At 40.0% G+C, this 18,474-nt stretch overlaps 1 protein-coding gene across 2 annotated transcripts in view; it reads right to left on the bottom strand.

The window, feature by feature from the left end:
- Positions 1-18,474, bottom strand: part of mtdha (metadherin a) — a 75,378-nt gene that overhangs the window by 47,968 nt on the left and 8,936 nt on the right. For both annotated transcript variants that reach the window (XM_048595458.1, XM_048595457.1), the window contains exons 2-3: positions 9,256-9,369; positions 3,189-3,279 (exon numbers count right to left, since the gene is read on the bottom strand). In XM_048595458.1, coding sequence (XP_048451415.1) covers positions 3,189-3,279; positions 9,256-9,369 — 205 coding nt within the window. The remainder of the gene's footprint in view (positions 1-3,188; positions 3,280-9,255; positions 9,370-18,474) is intronic.

Below are 18,474 nucleotides of genomic sequence, written 5' to 3'. Positions count from 1 at the left end.
GTTCCTGACTTACAGCATCCGCAGTTCTTTTGGATTTTATTCGCTACTAATTGTCCGCTAATAGTTATTCATTCCCCCAGGGTGATCATTATCCACTCCTTTGTCTCATGACTGTTTTTCTCTCTCTTTGCACTCTATCTTCACCTATCATTTACACCTTACCCCTCCCCCAACCCAATATTCTGCATTAAAAAAAACTTTTTCCTTGCTATCATCAATTCTGAGGAAGCGTTAACTCGAATTTTTCTCCACAGATGCTGCCAGTCCTGATGAGATTTTCCAGCAATTTCTGTTTTTGTTTCTGATTTCCAGCATTTGCGGATCTTTCATTTTTTTATTTATTGTCTGTCCTGGGTATCTTGAGTAATATTTGTACTTCAACAAACATCATAAAAGAAAAAGATTTCCTGGTCACTACTGTTAGATGAAAACAACTTTATGAATTAACTTCCATCTTTAAATGTCACTACACTTCAAAAGTAGCTCAACGACTCGTGCAGGGACATCCTGCGGTCACAAAAGACACAGTAATTGCAATTTCTTTTATGAACTGCACGCTCACATAAACAGCAGATGAGCTAGTGGATTGGACTCAGCTCCTGTACAATATCAAGATCATCAGATATGGAAGGAGGGCAACAGAAGAGAAATTGGTGGAAATCAAGAAATTGCTAATGCAGTAAGCACAGTTAAAAATATTGTTAGCACAATGCAGGTTCTCCCTTTTCTGGGTCACCGGACGCGAAACGTTAACTCTGTTTTTTCCTTCACAGATGCTGCCAGACTTGCTGAGCTTTTCCAGCAACTTTGTTTTTGTTCCCGATTTACAGCATCCGCAGTTCTTTGGGTTTTTATTTCTCCCTTTTCTTTCCTGCTCCAAAATACAGCAACATTCTTGCCCTCTTAGTTAAACTAGTAGTAGAAGCTAGATGAATAAATATTTCATACAGGAAATATCAGCTCGTGAATCAACTTTCCTTGGAGCCTGTTGCCAGGACTCAGTTTCAAAATTGTTAAAAGCAAACAGCCCCTTATCGAACAAGGCATCCTTTTTGTACAATCCTAAACAAGGTGTGGAGAGATTCAACACAAGTACTTTGCAGTTGAATAAATTCTTTCATTTAGCTTTCCCCCATTACAAATTGTTGAGTGATACTAATCTTAAATATTGAAGGAAAATGCTGAAATGTTGGAACATATACCAAAAAGATCCAATACTGAGGGACTCAGTAACAGTCTCATAAACCCTTTGGGATTGCATTTGGTAAGCATCATGCAAATGCAATTCAATTTGATCCCGTTGGTTTGAGTATGAACACTGCAACCGTTATTCCCTGTGACATTATTTTTCCACCAACCAGTTGCTATTTGCTTTGCTAGCAGATTCCGGAATCTTGATTTATTTATCCGTTGTGGACCTTCAGCTAAAGTTTTAGTTTGTACTTAAATTTTGCACTGTTGTACATTTCAGTGAAGCCTGGCACTCAGTATTAGACTAACAGTTTTTCAGAGATTCTTTCCACCCACAAGCAAGGAAGCAAAGTTTATTTTTTGAAAAAAATCTTCAGAAAAATTATTCTTTAGTAGATTACTGCAAGCAAAGTTAACATGTAATTCAGATTATCCGCTAACTCGAATTGAATTTTAATAATAACATATTTCAATCTCTACCGCTTTTAATCAGCAAGGACAGCAGATGCATGGGAATACCACCAGCTTTCTTCCTGGTCACACATGATCTTAAGAGAACTACACCACCATTCTTTCACTTGTTTCTGGTTGAAAGTTTCTTTCCCCCGGCTCATGGCACGAGTGTCGTTGGTTTATTTCTAGTCCCTACATGCTCTTGAGAAGATAGTGGTGAACTGTCTACTTGAACCGCTGTAGGGACACCCACAATGTCATCAGGGAGGGAATTCCAGAATTGTGACCCAGTGACACTGAACAGCGATATATTTCCAAATCAGGTAGTAACGGAACTGTTCTGAAGAACAGTCATTGGACCAGAATATTAGCTCTGCTTTCTCTCCACAGATGCTGCCAGACCTACTGAGTTGTTCCAGCAATTTCTGTTTTTGTTTTTGGTTTCCAGCATCCGCAGTTTTTTGATTTTTTTTTTGGAATGTCAAGGGACAGTGGTTAGATTCCTCTTATTGAAGGTGGCCATTGTCTGACATTTATGCGGCAAGAACATTACTTGCCACTTTTCAGTCCAAGCCTGGATATTGTCCAGGTTTTGCTGCATTTGGACATGGACTGCTTTACCATCTGCGGAGATGTGAATGGTGCTGAACACTGTACAATCATCAGTGAAATCCCCACTTCTGACCTCAGGGTGGAGGGGAGGTCACTAATGAAGCACTGAAGATGGTTCGGCCTACACTGAGAAACTTCTACAGCGATGTCTTGAGTCAAGATGACTGACCTCCAACGACCATACCATCTTCCTATGTGCCAAGTACAACTTTAGCCAGCTGCTAGATTTCCCCCCGATTTCCATTAATTCGAGTTTTGCTAGACCAAATATGATGCCATATTTGGTCAAATGTGGCTCTGATGTCAAGGGCTGTCACTTTCAGCTCACCTCTGGAATTCAGCTCTACTGGACCCTGGGAGGACGTACCTACAGGGAGGTCTGCTATAACACGTGTTTCATTAATGCAAATTGGTTGTAATGCAACTGATGAACAGTGTCCAATATTCGGATAAGATGAACTTTCTGCTGTACAGGTATAGCAATTTTCGACAGCAATTTCCCTATAACGTAATCCTCTACAGCGATTTTCTATAGCTCGAGGTCACCCAAGAACTATCGCGTTATAAGGGAACTACCTGTATACCACATGCACTGCAATAATGGAAGGCTATGGCTCATTACCACTTTCTTAAGGACTATCAATGTTGGCCTTGCCGGTGGTGTCCACATCCCAAGAATCAGTAAAAACTAGTTTATGAATGAAAAGAGACGTGTTGCTAAAGCTTTCTGTCTTGTACTTATCAAGACAAATACAAGAATGCAAAATTTCAAAATCATAATAATTTATACCACAGAAGAAAAGGGTGTTGACTGGTCAGCTAGTCAACTCTGATTGGCTAAAGGTGATACCATGAGCGAAGCAACGGGGAATGACAAAACTCCTGGATATTTGAAAACAGTTGCAATGTACACTGTTGTTAACATCACCAACCTTCATCAGTTTCTTTGCCTTCAGCCCAGTTCTGTGGCTCCTCCTGCAGTTGTTTCATGTCTGCCTTTGGCTTCTTCTTGTTTTTCTTTGTCTATCAAAAAAGATGAAGGATCAGCTTTTTCTCAAAAAAATGGCCAACTCATCTTACAGCTGGCAAATATGAGGTCTAAATCTATATTTACATAAGTGCTATGTGACTTTTTTAGCAATGCTGCATACTAGTTTGACCAAGTGTACTGTAGCACAAGAAAAACGAATTTAAAATAGATTTAATGACGTTGAAACTATTAGCATTGTCTTCTATTTCTTTTGTCCACATATACATGCCTACATCAACACTATGGCTAACACTATGTTTAACCAGGAAAAAGAAGTTTATATTGCATGATATTACTTCAATAGCTTTGGTATTTTTGGCTCAGCAGTCCATCTGAAATAAAGAAACATAATACAGCACTTCAAAAGCTTGGCTGCATCATGTAAATGAAGTGACTTTTCAAAATGGAACATTGGAGACTATCAAATGCCTGAGGAGACAGACGGTGATCAATTCACATGCATCTGTACACAATATACGACTGTAGTTTGGATACCATTGCCTTGGTTAGGCAAATAATGCAGAGGACAAGGGTTCAAATCCCAACATGGCTATTTTGGAAATTTACTTGTGTCTGAAAAATGCTCAAAAATGCTGATATCACTTTCAAATCAACACGTTCACAGTTAAGTTGCAAGTTCCTAGAATGAAACACTGGGAGGACAGAAACCATTGCCTTGGGCCCTTGCTTTACAATCCGCAATCTTATCATTTTTGTCTCTGACCAAAACTCTGTCACGAAAGGAATCATCTTCCACTTCATTAATACCTGATTTTGCCCTTGAGTCAGCTATAGGACCGGTATAAGTGAGTTAGTACAATGTAGATAGGAACAGAGAAGGCCATTAAGTCCATCAATTTTGATCTTATTGAATCTCCTGCCATTTAATTGGATCATAGTGATCATCTCCATCAATGCCACTTTTCCACAGTATCTCCATTTTCTTTGTTGATATTAGTCTCCAGAAACCTGTTTGTGTTTATTGCTCAACGATTGAGCTTCTACAGCTCTCTTGGGTACAAGAGCACCAAAGATTCAGAAGTGGAAAAGACAATTCCGGCATGAGTGCTTTTGACGAACATTTCGATCAATAAAAAAGTCTGTAATTAACAGATAGTCTAATGGTGACCATGTAACCTGTCAATTGTCATAAAAACTCATCTGGTTCACTCATGTCCTTTAGGAAAGGTAATCTGCCTTCTTTGACTGGTCAGGCCTATATGTGACTCCACATTCACAGCAATTTGGCTGACTCTTAACTACCACTCTGGACAGTCACAGAATGGCAATAAGTGATGGCTTAGCCAGCAACGCTCATATCATACCAACAAATAAAAAAACAATGGTGTCTCTTAGAGGAAGAAGCTGGTCTTTCTTACACACACTGGTCTATCCAATACTCTAATCCTATAATCCTGTGTTAAAGTAAACCAATAACAGGAATAAGGGCATTATGGTATTGCTAGCAATCCACAGGCCAGAATCAATGATCTAGGGTTTCAAACTCAAATACTGCAATGCCAGCTGGGGAAATTCAACGGTGAATGAAGCAAATCAGAATTCTAAGACCTAGTATCAGTAATAGGGATATGTAGCTTCCTGATTTCCATAAAATCATAAAACAAAACAAATAACTGGGATGATAGAATCGGAGACAAAAACAAAACCTGCAGGAGAAACTCAGCAGCTCTGGCAGTATCTGTGGCAAGAAAGAGTGCACGTATTGGGTCCAGTGACCCTTCTTCAGAACTTCTTGGTTCACTAATGCCCTTTAGGGAAGAAATTCTGGTCTGGCCTGGATAGAATTCCAGACCCACAGCAACACAGACAGAATAAAAGAGACTTAGATTTCTGTAGTACCTATCATGATCACTGGACATCTCAATCCCCTTTTACAGCTGATCAAGTACTTTTTCCAAGCATAGTCATTGCTATAATGCAGCTGTCAATTTGCACATAGCATGCTCCATGAACAACGTGCAATGTCATAACAATCAGATATTCTGTTACGCTGAGAAATGGCACATTTTCACAAGAATATCAAAAGAATTGTTCCCTTTAGATCGGTATTCTTGGAAGTTGCCTTGACAAATGTTAGACAAAAATGCTTCAACAAAATGTAATTTCTCAGCTACATTTGTTCCACAACTGATTAAAGACAAATACTGGTGAGTACAACACAGACAACTTCCCTGCTCTTTCTCGAAAGTATGCTGTTGGATCTTGTGTTCACCTGAGTGTGCAGACAGGCCTTCAGGGTGACATCTCATCCCAAAGACAGCACCTCCAAAAATGTAGTACATTTTGACGTGTCAGCCTCAATGTTTGTGCTCAAAATGCTGAACTGGGACTTCAATGTGCAACCTTCTAACCCAGAGATAAAAATGCTACCACCTGGTTGATTCTTAACTGTTCTCTGAAATGGCTTAAACAAGTTATAAAGCTAACAAAAAGTTAGCTCATCACCAGTTTCTCAAAGATAATTAATGCTGTCTGTGTCAGTGATGCTCACATCTGGAAGTGAATAAAAATTTAAAGCATCATTGAAACACCTTCACATAGTTGAGGACATGAGCTCCCAATGACTGCTGTCTGTCCTGTGAGTTCCTGCAATCCAGCACAAGAAGATCTCAGCTTTATTCCTCCCCTATATCTCGAGCTCTGATGAAAGGACTTAAGATGGGCAATAAATGGCCACACAACTGATCCCGCAACTTATTCAGAGATAACATTCCTCCCTCAACCACCATGGCCAAAACCAGAATAATTGGCCATTCATTTGATTTGCTGTTTGCAGGGTTGTTTGGTAGATGGAAAATTTATCCTGTGTTCACCAACTTAATAACAGGATTTACACTTCAAAACTAAAAGTTGCTGGCTGTGAACTACTTTGAGCATGCAGAGGCTATTTAATTGGAACTAATCTCTTTCATCTGTAGCCTCACTGCAAAGCCATTTTCCCGGGCTCTTTAGTCACTGATTAATTCAATTTCTGTTGAACGTCTTTAATCACAGAGAGGTAGCAGTTGGCTTCATAGCCTCATTTCTGAGCATGAATCAACTGTATATATTGTTTCCATCCTCTGCTTAAATTAGGCTATAATTTTCTAACTTTTTTATACAATGTTGATCTGCCCTAATTAAGAATTAATTGCAAAAGTGACAGATGCTTGATCTGCCTTTTTATCCTCACTGGTTTTGGCCTTCTATTTCCATCCCGAGTCCACGACAAACATTCTCATTCTGTATAAGCCTGCCCACAAACCTGCCCTGCAACCCTTTAACTCCATTCTCTTTCTTGTGAGCTTGAAGCCTCCCTTTAGGAAGGCTCGCACGACCAGTGGCTTTCCCTGAAAGACATCAATGCATCTGCTTCAACCACAGTTTTGGTCTGTTTGCACTAAAACTAATCTTGAATGTTTATCTTTTACATTTCCACTTTCAGTTCATTAGCTTCTTTGCTCTTATCTGCCTTCACAGATCTGAGAGTCATCACAGTTGAGTGGTGGTCCATCATTAAGAAAGGGGTGGACACAGGCAACATTGCAGGGAGCATCAGTGCAATTTAGAGCTACGCTGTCCTGAAGCTAAAACTACAGTCTCCCCTCAGACTGTTGAATGGAAAGAATACACATTTACGCAATTTCAAAACGAGAACAGAGACATAACTGAAATGTAAATGAACTAGTGGTGAAGTACCGCAAAATAAACCAGAGGCTCAAGCTAATGCTCTGGTTTCATAGGTTTAGATCTCACTAAAACGACTGCTGAATTTAAATTCAATTATTACAAGTCAAATTGAAGGCTAGCCTTACTAATGGTTACCATTAAACTAATACTGATGGCCATGAGAATCCATTTAGTTCACGAATGTCCTCCGCCAAAAGAAATTCACTGTCCTTACCTGGTCCGGCCTATGTGTGACTCCAGACCACAGGGCTCTTCTGGCACAGTGTTTGCACCCCTATCTCTGGCCCAGGAAGTACAGGTTCAGGTCCCTCCAGCCCTGGACATGCATCATGGCTGAATAATATAACTATGATTCTACACCCACAGGAATGTGGTTACTTTAAACCACTCTGAAAAGGCCTAACAAGCAATTCAGTTCAAAGACATTTACGCAACAGAATGGGCCTCGCCAGCAATGCCCACGTCGCCTGAAAGAATCAAGTTTACAAATTTTTTATACGGACCTTTCTGTTTAAAAGGAACTGTAGCCCTATTTTTTCTACAAAAAGGCTCATAAATCTATTTGAAGTACAAGGAAGTTCTGCACTTGGATTCTTGCCCATTGACAATTAAAAGTTTCCTAATGAGGTTGGACGATATCAGGAAGGTTGCAGGAGGAAGCAAACAAAATTTGGCTGTTATCTAGAGTGCCCGAGGCCAGCCTGCTCCTTCTGAGGGAGGTGAAGCAATGGATTTAACACATCTACAAAGTCTAACGTTTGAGGAAGTCGCCTGAGGGAGAAAAGCACAAATCAGGAAAAAAATGTGAAAGGTTGGACTTGCTTAAGCCGTGGCAGTTTGTGTGGCCAATTTGCTCTGGAAAGATTTTTAATTATTGCAACTTCACTGGAGTAACTCTGCAGCATTGTGTAAAACTGAAAGTTGCCCACTGCCTTAAAAAAAATGGGCCAGGTAAAGGGTCTAGGCCCAAAACGTCAGCTTTCCTGCTCCTCTGATGCTGCTTGGCCTGCTGTGTTCATCCAGCTCTACACCTTGTTATCTCAGATTCTCTAGCATCTGCAGTTCCTACTATCTCAGGTACACCTGGATGGAACCCCCACTATCTGAATATCTACCTCAAAAATGAGCTTCCCATATTTAAAAGCAACAAGTATAATCTCTGCTGCAAGTTTTCAGGTTTCAACTAAATGTTAGTCCTAGCTATAAATTGATAAAAGCTTCACACTAACATTAGACTATCATATTTATAGTTCATATTTTCTCAGGTATTTAAATTGACATCGCCAACAGATTTTAAATTACAGTAGATGGTTTTAAAGTGCATTTAGAGTTTGAAAGCATTTACAGCAGAGAACGAGGATATTCAGCTCACTGACTCTATGTCAGCTCTCGATGGAACAAATCATTCCATTTTACTGATCTGAACAAGAGTCATCCAGACGCAAAACAGTAGTTTGCTGCCTGACTCAATGAGATTGCCAGCATTTTTCTGTTTTCAGTTCAGGTTCCAGCATCGGCAGTGATTTGCTCCTACGTTCCATTTCTCTGTTCTACGCATTGAGCTTTGAAAGTTTATTTCACCCAAGTGCCTATCTGATTTACTTTTGAAAAATCATTGCCTCCCCCATCCTGAACAGGCAGCTGTCGCAGTTCATTACCATTTGCTGCATTAAAAAGTCCTTCTTGACCCTTCTCTCACAACTTTTGCCCAAGTTGCACTTTCACCGAAAACATAACTGTGTTCTCCTCCCGCTCCTATTTCTTATGTTCTTAAACCATCAACCACATTTCACTATCACATTTGAATTATGCTGTAAAGCATAAACAAAATATTTTAAAATGAATGTCAACTGACATCAATTTGAATGTAAAACTGTAACTTCAACCCTGTTGTGCTTTGAACACATCTTTGAGTAATGAGCAAAGCCTGTATTTTATCAATACTTGCTGCCCAAGATTGTGGTGGGCCATCCTTTTGAACCACTGTGATTTGTTTTTATTACTGGATGTAAGGATTCATCCACCCTCACCCATTTAGTTATTTCCAAATACTTAAAGCAGCTGAAATGAATCCCACCCATCTTGCTCCACTAACTACTTTTTGAATACATCTTTGAAATGCCCTGGAATTATTTTTAATAAAACGGATGGAATACAAGTTGGTGTAGTATAAAGCATCACTCACAATTACGGATTTGAAGTAGCTGGTTTAGCACAAACGCTTGCACGAACATCATACGTTAAAAATTAAAATTTTTGACACACACACGTAAACAAACCTTTTCCGTTTTCTTCTCTGTGTCCAGATGTTGTTTGACAATTAGCTTTTCAAATGGATGAAGAATTTCCTCGTCTAATGGTTCAGTTCCCGCTCGCCCGTTCGGCTGCGATTTCTAAGAAACAAAGACCAACACACAGCATTTAGATTCTCCATAAAGTCAGGACAGTACAGTAACATTACTTTTTAAATTTTCCCTGAAAGTGGCAGAAACAACTCTGAAAGAACATGTCCTGTAAAGTAAAAAATGGCAAAACTATGGTAATGCCCCCCCAGCATTCAAACTTGCTACAATTATTTCTGCGTCAAGTACTGCCAAACAAATTCCTCAATATGAAATAATTCCACACAACCAGGAATCTTCTGAAAACAAAATTCAATTCATTTTGAAATATGCTTGGCAGCTACAATATACATAGAAGTTTTTCTTAAATATCGGATGCTTCGCTTTGAAGAGTCATACAATGGGAACAAGTAGGAATCGTTGGCAACTTTTTGATTTCTTCAAAGATCAGTTATAGGCAAGAAGGTAGAAAAATCAAACAGCCAGAAGTTTTACGTTGACTAATATACAACTACTACTATAATACACACACTTGGCTCAAGAAAGTTTGTGATGCTGTGTGCTTTCAAGCAAATGACATTATCCACCCTCTTCACATATTCCTTTTTCCTTCCTTTATTCATCTAACCACTAACTTAACCTGCAATGCTAATACAGTCGGTACCTCATCCAATAATTTCAGAATTTCACAAGCTCACAACTCCTAATGTTACAAGATGTATTTCACCCTCTCTTCACCTCTGGTCCCACATTCTGAACACCTCCACTGCAGGGAAATACACTCATCAGCGTCTTGCCCCATCCACTTCGAAATGTAAAACAATGCTTCTGCAAATTATGGAAGTAACATAACAATGTTACAAAAAAAGCCCCAGTTCCTCCTCCTCACCGTTTGTTGTGCTAATATTGCATACTAGAAAGCATTCTAGCAAAACCGTTGTATTCTTTTACTAGTTCTTGAGAATTTTACTGGTATTTCCAGTTATAATGGGGGAATTCACTTACCCAAACGTAAACTGGCTTACTCTATGTCAGCTCTCAATGGAACAAATCATTCCATTTTACTGATCTGAACTCGAGTCATCCAGACTCAAAACAGTAGTTTGCTGCCTGACTCAATGAGATTGCCAGCACTTTTACTGGTTTACTGGTAGTGTTATAGCCAGTGAGGGGAAAGTGCTCCTAAATTGTATTCAGGAGAATTCCTAAAATGATGTGTGTCCAATCCAAAAAGAAAGGCTGCATTGTTGGGCATAATCCTTGAAAATGAGGGAGGCCAAGTGGATCAAGTGTCAGCGAGGGAACATTTAGGTGAAAAAACAGTCAGAAGACAATGAACCATAGCCATCCACTTCTGGATTAACGATTTTTCGTCCTAACCCTGCAACCACAACTGCACCTGAAGGTGGTGGTGATGACAACGACGACCCTCAGCCCTTGCATTAATAACAGAGCATCCTTAAATGTCAGCTGGTGTATTGTGTATAGTTGTGGGTGCCACATTATAGGAAAGATGTGAATGCACTGGAGAGAGTGCAGAAGTGATGTACAAGAACGGTTCCAAGAATGAGTAACTTCAATTATGAGGTTAGATTGAAGACATTGGGACTATTCTCCTGGAAAGGATGAAGGCTGAGAAGAGATTTGATAAAGGATTTCAAAATCATGAGGGAAATCTAGATGGAAAAGATAGGAAGAAACTGTTCCTGGTAGTAAAAGAAACAAGAATGAAAGAGCACAGATTTGAAGTGATTTACAAATTAAGCGAGGGTAATGGGAGAAAAAAATGTTTTCACTCAGAGTAGTTAAGATATGGAACGCATTGCCTGGAAGTGTGTTGGAGGCAGATTCAATTGAGGCATTTAAGAGGTTGTTGGATGATTATTTGGATAGAGTAGTGTGAAACATTATGTGGGGAAAAAGCAGGAAATTGGCACCGTGCAATGATGCTCATTTAACAGCCTGGTACAGGCACATTGGGCTGAGTGGCCTCCTCTGTGCCATAACAATTGACAGATTCTGTGTAAGCTCAATATCCTCTCTAATATTTGAGCCACAAACAAATTGACACAGGGACAAAATACATTTGGAAAGCTGACATGTGGCAAAGATACTGAACAGGAAAGTGGTTGCATGTGATAGGATCTTGATAACTGTATTGGGTAGGAGTAAGCTGTACTTCTGATTGCACGTCACCTAAGCCAGGCAGGGAGACAGTTCAAAGCTGAAAGGCTAAATAGGGCTCTAGAAAGAATTTTAAATCAACAAAACAGAGGGGAAGGGCTCTGGCAGAAATAAAAACAAGATTAAAAAAAGGATGACAGCAAAGTCAATTAATAAGTTTAAATCGGAGATCAACTGTCTAATGAGCCAGAGATATTAAGGGATGTGGAGTCAGGATGCAGATCAGTTATGGGATCACTTCATAGCAGAACAGGTTAACAGTCCAAATAGATCTGAAGAACAAAAAGTTCACACAATCCAACCAAGAAGCTATCATTAATTTGTGTGGTTTCAGTTTTATTTTAAACATCTTTAATAAAACCTAGAATTGATTCCAATATAATACTACCATATCAACCCAGTCCTCTCTTTAATGTTCTATCAAGCTGTGTACACAAATTCCTCATCACTGAGCTTACTTGCATTCCAAGAGATTTTCATTTATCATTCATGTGGGTGTTGCTGGCAAGCCCAACGGTGTTGCTCATTCCAAACAACTCATGTACTGAGTGCCTTGCTGGGCTGTTTGAGGGCAGTTAAAATTCAACCACACTGCAGTTCTGGAGTCATATATAGGCCAGACTAGCTAAGAATGGCAAATTTTCATCCATAAGGCCACAGGATGTCGGAGCAGAAGTAGGTTATTTAACCCATTAAATCTTCTCCACCATTCAATGAGATCATGGTTGATCTGCTAATCCTCAATTCTACTTTCCTGCCACTTCCCCAGAACCCTTTATTCCCATACTGATTAAAATCTACTGCAACTTTGAATATGCTTAATGGCCCATCCTCAACCTGCGATAAAGAATTCCACAGATTCATTACCCTCAGAAGATATTACTCCTCAACTGTATTAAAAGGATGCCCACTTACTTTGATATTATGCCCTCATGGTCCTAGAAAAGACCTTGGCTATTTACCCGATCCGTGCCCCTCGTTATTTTATGAACTTCTAGGGTCACCCCTCAAAGTAGTTTATAAAATCATGGGGGCATGAATAGAGTGAATAATCAAGGTCTTTTTGCCAGAGCAAATTGAGAAAGACAGCAGAAAGCTGCAGCACAAAGGCATTTTGGTGTCCTCTTATCAATGTCACAATAAGCCAGCATGCAAGTTCATGGGTAGTAGGAACTGCAGATGCTGGAGAATCCGAGACAACAAGGTGCAGGACTGGATGAACACAGCAGGCCAAGCAGCATCATAGGAGCAGAGAGGCTGACGTTTCGGGCCTAGACCCTTCATCAGAAAAAGCCCGGAGGGAGGAGGGTAACTTCTTCAGGCTAGGCATCCTTAGAAGAGGCTTTTTCTGATGAAGGGTCTAGGCCCGAAACGTCAGCCTCCATGCAAGTTCATGGTGTATCTTGTAAGTTTCAAGAAGGTTTTCTTCCCCCATTCTTCTCAACTCCAATAAGTACAGGCCCAGCCTACTCAATCTCATCTTAAAATCCCTCCTTATCTGGAATCGACCTAGTGAAGCTTCTCTGGAATCATTCCAAAGCCACCATATTGCTCTTTAGATAACAGTACTGAATATGTTCGCAGTATTTTAAGTAAGGTCAAACTAGTGTCTTATATAGTGTTAACAAGACCTCACTATTTTTGCGTCCCAATCCCCCTATGAAATAAAGGCCAACAGTCCAAATGCCTTCTCTGATATACAGTGAACTTGCATGCTAGCTTATTTTGACTTGGATAAGAGGACCCCAAAATCTCTGTGATGCAGCTTTCTAGTGTCTTTATCAAATTAAATAATATTCAGCTCTTCTCCCTAAATAACATTCATAAACCAGATGGATTTTTACAACTGATGACATTTATCATGGTCACTAGCTTGATACTTCTGATTAAATTTAAATGGAATATAAATTTCACCAAATACCATAACGGAACGTGAACCCATGTCCCCAGAGAATTAGCTTGGTTACCTCGCTGACTGATCCAGTGATTTTCCCACTACACCACTATCTCCCAATTACTACTTTCAATTTTTAAGCCAAAATCTATCACCTCATTCCAACCGACATCTGTTGGTTGCCACTTTTTAAGCCATTCCTAATCCCCTCTGAAAATGTCGCAAACACCCCTTTCGTGTTTGGCCATATCTCCTATTTCAGGATCAGCTGCTAATTACAACACTAATCTATGTGAGGAGATTTTTTTCTTATTTCATACCCAGAAAAAACTGGACAAAAAATTAGATACTTGCTTGATGAGACAACAAGTTTGGTGGCAGACCAACAATATTGTTACCCACGTTGGTCCTTGACCTTAATCTGCATTAAATATACCTTACAGGGTAGTTTACTTTAAAAGGATTAATTCATATCGCAGCAGTTTTTGTCAGACTGATTATAGACAAGGTCCATCTTTAATCTATTGCAATGGGCAGTTAACTTAATTGTCAAAATAGATTTTAAATATTTAATGAAATATTAGTGCATGCTTCAAGTCTTTACTCTGAAATTGACAATTAAAAACAGCAAAAAATGCATTGCATGGGTACAGCATCATGAGGTGCACTGTTCTTCTTGGAAGTAGCAATGAATCACCTATTTGACTGCACCACCTGCTACTGCAGTGTGCACACAATCATACAGCTCAGAGTGGATTTTCACCCGTTGCGCCTATATTGGTTGTTCAAAACGGTTATCCAATCAGTCCAACTCTGCCGCTCTCTCACCATTGTCCTGTAATTGTTTTGCTTATCTCACACATTCCTTTTTTGAAATCTACTACTGTCTCTGTTTCTGCAACCCATGCCTTCAACATATTCCAGATTCTAACACATTGCCTTAAAATAATCTCTACCTAGCAAAGCATAGCGCAGTGGGGTGAACGAGATGACAATTTACAAGAGCTAGCACAGACACAATGGGCAGAATTCCCTTGCTGTAACAATTCTTCCATTTCATCACCCTTCTCATTGCCGTCAGTTGTGCCTTGATGTCTCTTTAGGATCGCAGGGACACTTGTGCCGGACTTTCTTCAACATGGGGACATGGATGCCATCACTGTCCACATATACCTGACGGGTTGGTGATTAGACTGTGGCAAGTGATCGGGACCACCATCCGGCTGCAGCCTTCTTTAACCTTCGCAGGTAATGAGATCCACAGAAATCCTTTACCTGTTGTGGATCTTTTGGACTACATGTTGCCTGGAACCTCCAATTTTTAGTCAGTTTGACTAAACTTGTATTCCTTGGTTAGCGACCTTCCTGCCAAAACAAGGTCCAGTAATTCATGAATGAACTAAGGGAGTATTGTAGCATCTTATTAAAACTCCCCTTAAGATATTCTACTTTAACATTAACAATCCCATTGCTCCACATCACTCAAGTCACTCATTCCAGGAACCATTCTAGTACTGTTCAGAGAATTAAAATCAAGAATCATTTTCAAAAAATGATATTTGGCCCAAGGTTTCCTCCAGATCGAATTCGACATCTATTTTCAAATCAGACATTCTAGCCTTATATACCCTTTTCATTTTATCTTATTTACAGCTATACTTTTGGAAAGTAAAGGACTTTTTTTAAAGAAAGAATGTACTTTTATTATTTTAATTTTTTTATCCCCTCATAGGGTGTTGGCATCACCGGCAAGGTCTATATTTATTGCTCATCTTTAATTGCCCGAAGGCACTCAGCCAGCTCAGAAGGTAAATTAACAGTCAGTTAAGTCATTGTTTGACTGAAATCACCTAGCAACCCAGAGTGGAAAGGACAGTGATGCACCAGTTGGGTATTCACAACACATACCATTTCAACACTCGAACTTCATTAATTTCAACAGTCAGGTGATTGTGAACTAGTAAGTGGTTCTTTGAGTGGGAAAACCCCCACTGAAGAATTGGTTTAATTTTTCTGTAGAGCAGGCATCGCAAAATGGAAGCACTTCAGTAGGAGGATGGCATTACAGACTGACCAGTTGAATTCATTTTTGACATTCATTTTTGGCACTGCCTAGACAGTGAGAGCGCTCCGTGCAGTACTGGAGGCAGTGAGCACTGCTGTTCATTTTAAATGCAGACAAATCTGTTGATAATGATGGGTTTGCCCAGGGAGGGCATACAGTTGTGGACTATTATATAATAGCAGTCGATTCTTCATGGTTGAAAGAAGGACTTGAGATGAAATGAAGTAGAATTAAAGGTAGGGGAGTAAATGAACCAGGAGGAGACAGTTGCAATTCAGTACCCCATTTTAAAAGTTTATTTTTAGCCATCCTGTACAAACTTCCACACTTAGAATTGAAACTCCCAAGTTGTAATTATACCCTTCTTCCCCTGGCATACCATGGCCAACTTAGCATTTTTCCTAATGCTCTGCACCATCATTGCTCCATCACTTATCTTTCCAGCTGTGTAGCCTATCACCATCCACCTCATTATACTTTCCACCCCACTCCTCCACTCTTCCTATCTGTTGTAACTGCAAAGCCAGACATCAAATTTTTCCCAGTTCCAACAAAATGTCACCAATCCAAAATGTTAACTCTGTTTTTTTCTGCACTGGTGCAGCCTGACTTGCTGAATACTGTCAACAAACATAGTATCTTGTTTGTGCATCAGTTATATCTGTTTCTATTGGGCAAGAGCAGCACACCCATCAGTTTCTCTAAAATTTATTACAACTTGTCATGAACCGAGGTTTAACGGTTGGGTGGCAGAACTGAGGGCAAGCTGCTAAAGATGTCTCCAAGCAGGGAGAGTGCACAGCAGCAGACGAACACAGCAGTCACGAAGGCATCATGCGTACCACTCACAAATGAGTTGTCTAGTTTAAGATACCTCATGGACAGCTGCAGAAAAGTAATTTCAATGAACTAAAACAGGTAGCGCACAACAGAAATTCAGATGGATCGTTGGTCAGAAACAAAGCAACTATTCTTCACATTCAAAAGGAATATCGAACTTGCAATTGTCTAGTACATTCCAAATCTCTAGATGATCACAACGCTACTCTTATCTGTTCAAGGGATGTCACGAGCAAAGCCAGTATCTGCTGTTTGTCCCCAAATGCCCTGGAGGTGAACTGCTTTCTCGCATTGCAAGGTGTAGTGACTGTTGGGAGAGGGTACTCCAGTATTTTCATCCAAAAACAAGGAAGAAATGGCAATATAGATTCCAGTCAGGATGCATGTAGCTAAGACTAGTATTTGCATGGACTGTTTCAATGACCCTGTAAACCATGAGAAATATTTCAAAAAGACACAAGTGACATTCTGTTTTACAGTGTGGTCTGTGTGTGGAATGAACTTCCAGAGAAAGTGGTGGATGCTGGTACAGTTACAATATTTAAAAGACATATGTATAGGTTCATGAACATCATTGAATCCCCACAGTGTGGAAATGGGCCACTCAGCCCAGCAAGTCCACACCCGACCCTCCGAAGAGCATCCCATCCAGACACATTCCCCTATCCTTTTCCCTGTAACCCTGCATTTCCCATGGCTAATCCACTTAACTTACACATCTCTAGACACTTCAGGTAATTTAGCATGGCCAATCCACCTAACCAGCACATCTTTGGACTGTGGGAGGAGACCAGGACACCAGTGGAAACCGGGGAGAATGTGCAAACTCCACACAGATAGTTGCCAGAGGGTGGAATTGAACCCAGGTCCTTGGCATTGTGAGGCAGCAGTGCTAACCACTGAGCCGCTGCGCTGCCCATGAATAGGAAATTTTTGGAGGGATATGGGCCAAGTGCAGACAGGTGGGACTAGTTTAGTTTACAATTATGATTGGTATGGACTGGTTGGACCAAAGTGCCCGTTTCTGTGCTGCATGATTCTATGTCAACTTGGGCAAAAGGGGAATCTGAACACAGGAAGCACACCACGGACACGAGATTGTTAACATATTTTGACAGTTGATTTCCCTGCCACCTATTTCTATAATTAACTATTAATATGACTGGGTAAACTCATGCCAAAAATTAAATGCTTGTCGGTACAAGGCAAATGTGGATATTAATAAAAAAAATTATTAGTGTGATGTGTGTGTGTATCATATAAAATATACATAGTTGCTGCAAGAACCTTATAATTATTTTAAAGGTGATAAACCAGACCTTCAAACTAACTTCGGGTCTATTGAGAAAAGAGTGATTGTTATTTTTAATTCTTTAAAGTATCCACCAAAAGAAATCTAGCTCAACAGTCAATGATCAGAGAATTCCTGAATAGCATCTAGGTGCTGAGGATGCAACAATCGCAGGAATAAGCATTAAAAAGACACACAGTTACATACTGTTGCACTGTTAACAAAATGGTACATTTTGTACTATACAGTGGAATATGATAGGGATCACTAACCAAAAGTGCTAAGAAAGGTTTGAAAAACCAATGAGATAGATCTTATTATAGCCATGGGATACATAGGAACACCACTATCTGCATGTTTTCTTCCAAGATCTTCACCATCCTGACTTGGAAATATATTGCTGTTCCTTCAGCATCGCTGGGTCAAAATTCTGGAATTCCCTCCCTATGGGCATTGTGGGTCTACCTATAGCACATGAATCGCAGTGGTTAAAGGAGCAGCTGCCCAGCACCTTCTCAAGGGTAACTAGGTACAGGTAATGATTGCTGGCCCACCAGTGATACCAACATCCCACAAGTAAAAAAAGCTGGATCCCACTCTTATTTTTATGTTCCAATGCCTTTTAACTAAAAAGCTAAGTACACTTCTTCATTGTCTTCAATAGCACAGAGTATGCAACAATTTCAACTGGACAATTAGCATAATTGCAAATTAGCAATTAGCATAAACAAAATCAACCTTGTCTGTCTGTTATCTAGAGATAGCATGAACTGCAGATGCTAGAGAATCTGAGATAACAAGGTGCAGAGCTGGATGAACACAGCAGGCCAAGCAGCATCAGCGGAGCAGGAAGGCTGACGTTTCGGGCCTAGACCCTCCTTC

This window comes from Rhincodon typus, chromosome 4, assembly GCF_021869965.1.
Source record: "Rhincodon typus isolate 14 chromosome 4, sRhiTyp1.1, whole genome shotgun sequence".
Taxonomy (NCBI): Eukaryota; Metazoa; Chordata; class Chondrichthyes; order Orectolobiformes; family Rhincodontidae; genus Rhincodon; species Rhincodon typus.
This window is presented reverse-complemented; position numbering and strand designations above follow the sequence as displayed.